Here is a 3209-nt window from a genome sequence, read left to right as displayed (position 1 = left end):
AGTGAGCTACGACAAGTTGGGCAGATAAACCCTTGGCCCTTCCTCTTTAGTATATCCAGACAGCTCTTACAGTATATATTGTAGCAGCAGGTAACTTGTTGAGGATCCCGTGCTACCAATCTACAGATGTGGCATCGATACTCATCTGGGGGATTGCCATCAACAAACTTATAGCTATAACCACCATATGTCCACCCATCAGCAGTAGCCATTTTACAGATCACATGATAGTTTATTTTGTTAACCACACTATTAATTTTAAAATTATTAAATTAACTCCTAATTTTCTGCATTACAACTCTGTCGTAAGCTCCTCCTGAGAGTTAAAATCGCAATATTTTTTACCCATATCTAAAAGGTACTTTTAGGTACAACAAAATTATTGGTTAGTGTATCCAGACAGGTCTTACTGTAAAAGCTATATTGTAGAGTAGTGGCAGCAGGTAAAATATGTTAAGTGAGTTAAACATCATTCTTCACGAGCTGCAATAGCATAATGGCTCTTTTGGAGCAACTTTAATGTTCATAAAAAAAAACAAATTTTGATTGAAATCAGCTCAAATTTTCTGTACAACCTAAAAACATGTACATGTATGTGCATCGGAAAATGTATTATAAATTCTTTTCTACCCATTTGAACAAAATACCCCCAGTACATGTAATGAATTTTTTTTCTAGCCATTTTTGACAGAGCAACTTTTGAAAATTCATAAAAAATTAAGTAACAAGAAACTTAAGTACTACAGTCAAACCTGCTCAGTCTAAACTAAGGACACCTATAATCTGGACACCAGAATAGACAGCTAGGTTTAACTGATGGAACGTGTGGTTACAGCTACAAAATTTGTTGATGGCAATCCTTCTGATTTATGCCACATCTGTGCACAATGCACATAGGGTGGCAAGTGATCCTCAACGATCAAGTGTCTCACAAACAGCAACCTGCTACAACACACGAATATTACTGCTTATGATGTTTGCTTTACTGTTTTATTATATATTACTATAGGTGGATTTACACTGCAAAATTAATGTAAGGTAAGGCCATACGAGGTTACACCAGCGTGAAAATGAAGTTGCTCTCTATTCTCTAACATAGCAAAATTAACCATTTCTTTAGCAGTTACAACTTGCATGGGCTTGCATCAATCATGGGCATCAAGCATGGCTTGTATTTTGTTTTTAACTGACAGAGCCTATTTAACTTGCAAAATTAAATTATGTACTTAATTATGTTCAGTTAGCTATTGTTAGTTCTTGTTAATGTAGCCATGGTTTTGTCTTTGATGTAGCCTTTACACTGACTCTGAAGTACAGACTGTCATCTTTGATATATCGACAGTTATTAGGTAATCTATAACAAGTTTGTTGTATGAATTTTTGAACACCCCATCCTCCGCTCTGTCCTCCTTGACTTACTCTTTTTTTACAACTATCTGGTGTTGCTTTATTATAATGAAAAACTACCTTTACATGATTCTTATCCTCCAGTTGATTCAGTAGTTCTATAGTAATTTCTCCTTGAAATGGCCACTCCAATATATCATCATATTCTCCTGCCATGAGATATGTAAAGCAAGAGAAGTGTGTACCTTTACCAATACCAATACCATTAGGATAGACACGTAGTGACATCTTGTATCCTCCTGGTGACGTGTAGAAGCCTCGACTATGCCATCCTTCTTTCCTTTGTGAAAATTGGCTGAGTTTAAGCACTTCACTTGATGTCGTCAATAGATTTTCGTGCTCTTGTACTTTTGCTTTTAGAGATTGTATTGTCTTTATAGCCACTTTCAATTGTTGGTCAGTCAGTTGTAGGTGTTCATTTGTTACCTGTAGCTGTTCAATTGTCAATTCCAGCTGATCGTTTGTTACTTCTAGTTGCTCCTTTGTCAGTTGTAGGTGTGCCGTTATTGATTCTTCATTGTGCTTCTCTTGTTCTTCTCTCTTCATTCCTTTATCACATCCAACAGTATTGTATTCACATGGTATGATAGCTTTAGGGCAGGTCTCAAGATGAGTCTCAATATCCTTAATAGTCCCTATCCATTGGCACCTACTATCAGTGTTAGTGCAATAAACCTTAAGTGACTTTATTCCCCTTTCTACTCTTCCATCTTTAAAGTACTTTCCTTCTAGTGAGCTACGACAAGTTGGGCAGATAAACCCTTCACCCTTTTTCTTTAGTGTATCCAGACAGCTCTTACAGTATATCTTGTAGCAGCAGGTAACTTGTTGAGGATCTCGTGCTACTAACATACAGATATGGCACAGATACTCATCAGGAAGATAACGATCGACAAACTTATAGCTATAACCACCATATGTCCACCCATCAGCAGTAGCCATTTTTAGATCACATGATAGTTTATTTTGTTAACCACGAGTAGATATCATTTTATATCCTGATTTTAGTTGAAGGCCATTCACTGTGATTGGAAATGCTGGTAAGGTGAATGCAAAAATCTTCCAACACTTGTCTTTACTGGTTTTTTGCAAATTGATGACAACAGTACAATACATGTAGTATGTTACTCTCAAGCATGTTGTGGCTTTTATTCACAAACTAGAACTATAATAACATTTATGATTTAAATTTTTGTCATCTATTATTATTTAAATTACTCAGCTTATTGAAATCTTTCTTGAAGTACAAAGATAATCATCTAATACAATTTTGTTTATGTTAATACCAGCCATGGCTTTGTCTTTCATGACTCTGAAGTGTCATAGTTTAATTTAGATGCAACTTCAAACCCAATGCCCTTGCAATGTCTCCTTGGCACCCACTATCAGTATTAGTACAATAAACCTGAGTGACTTATTCCATCAACAAATTTACAGCTATAACTTACCACCATATGTTGTATCATTTGTAGCCATCTCTGTTCGATCACATGATAGTTTACTTTGTGAACAACAGTTATTATTGTATTCAGTAATTTGTACTATAAATCTGTATAGTATATTTATCATTGAATTTTGGCCTTTTGATTGACAAGCAGTTTTTGTAACAGTAACCTGCATGTACTTTTATTATGTTTTGCTACTAATTTAAACAGATATTTAAAATTGTAAAAAACATAACTTTTTAAGCACACAGTAATTTATTGTTATACTAATAAAAATTATACTGAGCTTATCAGAGTGCTAGCCATGGCTTTGTCCTTGATGTCACCTTTACACTGACTCTGAAGTACAGACTATCA

At 35.0% G+C, this 3209-nt stretch overlaps 2 protein-coding genes across 2 annotated transcripts in view; both read right to left on the bottom strand.

Annotated features, from left to right (window-relative positions):
- LOC105315159 (TNF receptor-associated factor 4-like) overlaps window positions 1-3209 on the bottom strand; it is a 7495-nt gene that overhangs the window by 1818 nt on the left and 2468 nt on the right. The gene's annotated exons all lie outside the window — the stretch shown is intronic.
- LOC109589110 (TNF receptor-associated factor 5-like) overlaps window positions 3042-3209 on the bottom strand; it is a 2058-nt gene continuing 1890 nt past the window's right edge. The window contains exon 2 of the mRNA XM_020005229.1: window positions 3042-3209. Coding sequence (XP_019860788.1) covers window positions 3143-3209 — 67 coding nt within the window. The 3' untranslated portion in view covers window positions 3042-3142.

The sequence above is a fragment of the Amphimedon queenslandica genome, unplaced genomic scaffold (genome assembly GCF_000090795.2).
Source record: "Amphimedon queenslandica unplaced genomic scaffold, v1.1 AMPQUscaffold_11627, whole genome shotgun sequence".
Classification (NCBI taxonomy): Eukaryota; Metazoa; Porifera; class Demospongiae; order Haplosclerida; family Niphatidae; genus Amphimedon; species Amphimedon queenslandica.
Note: the sequence above shows the minus strand (reverse complement) of the source record. Positions and strands in the feature narration are given on the sequence as shown.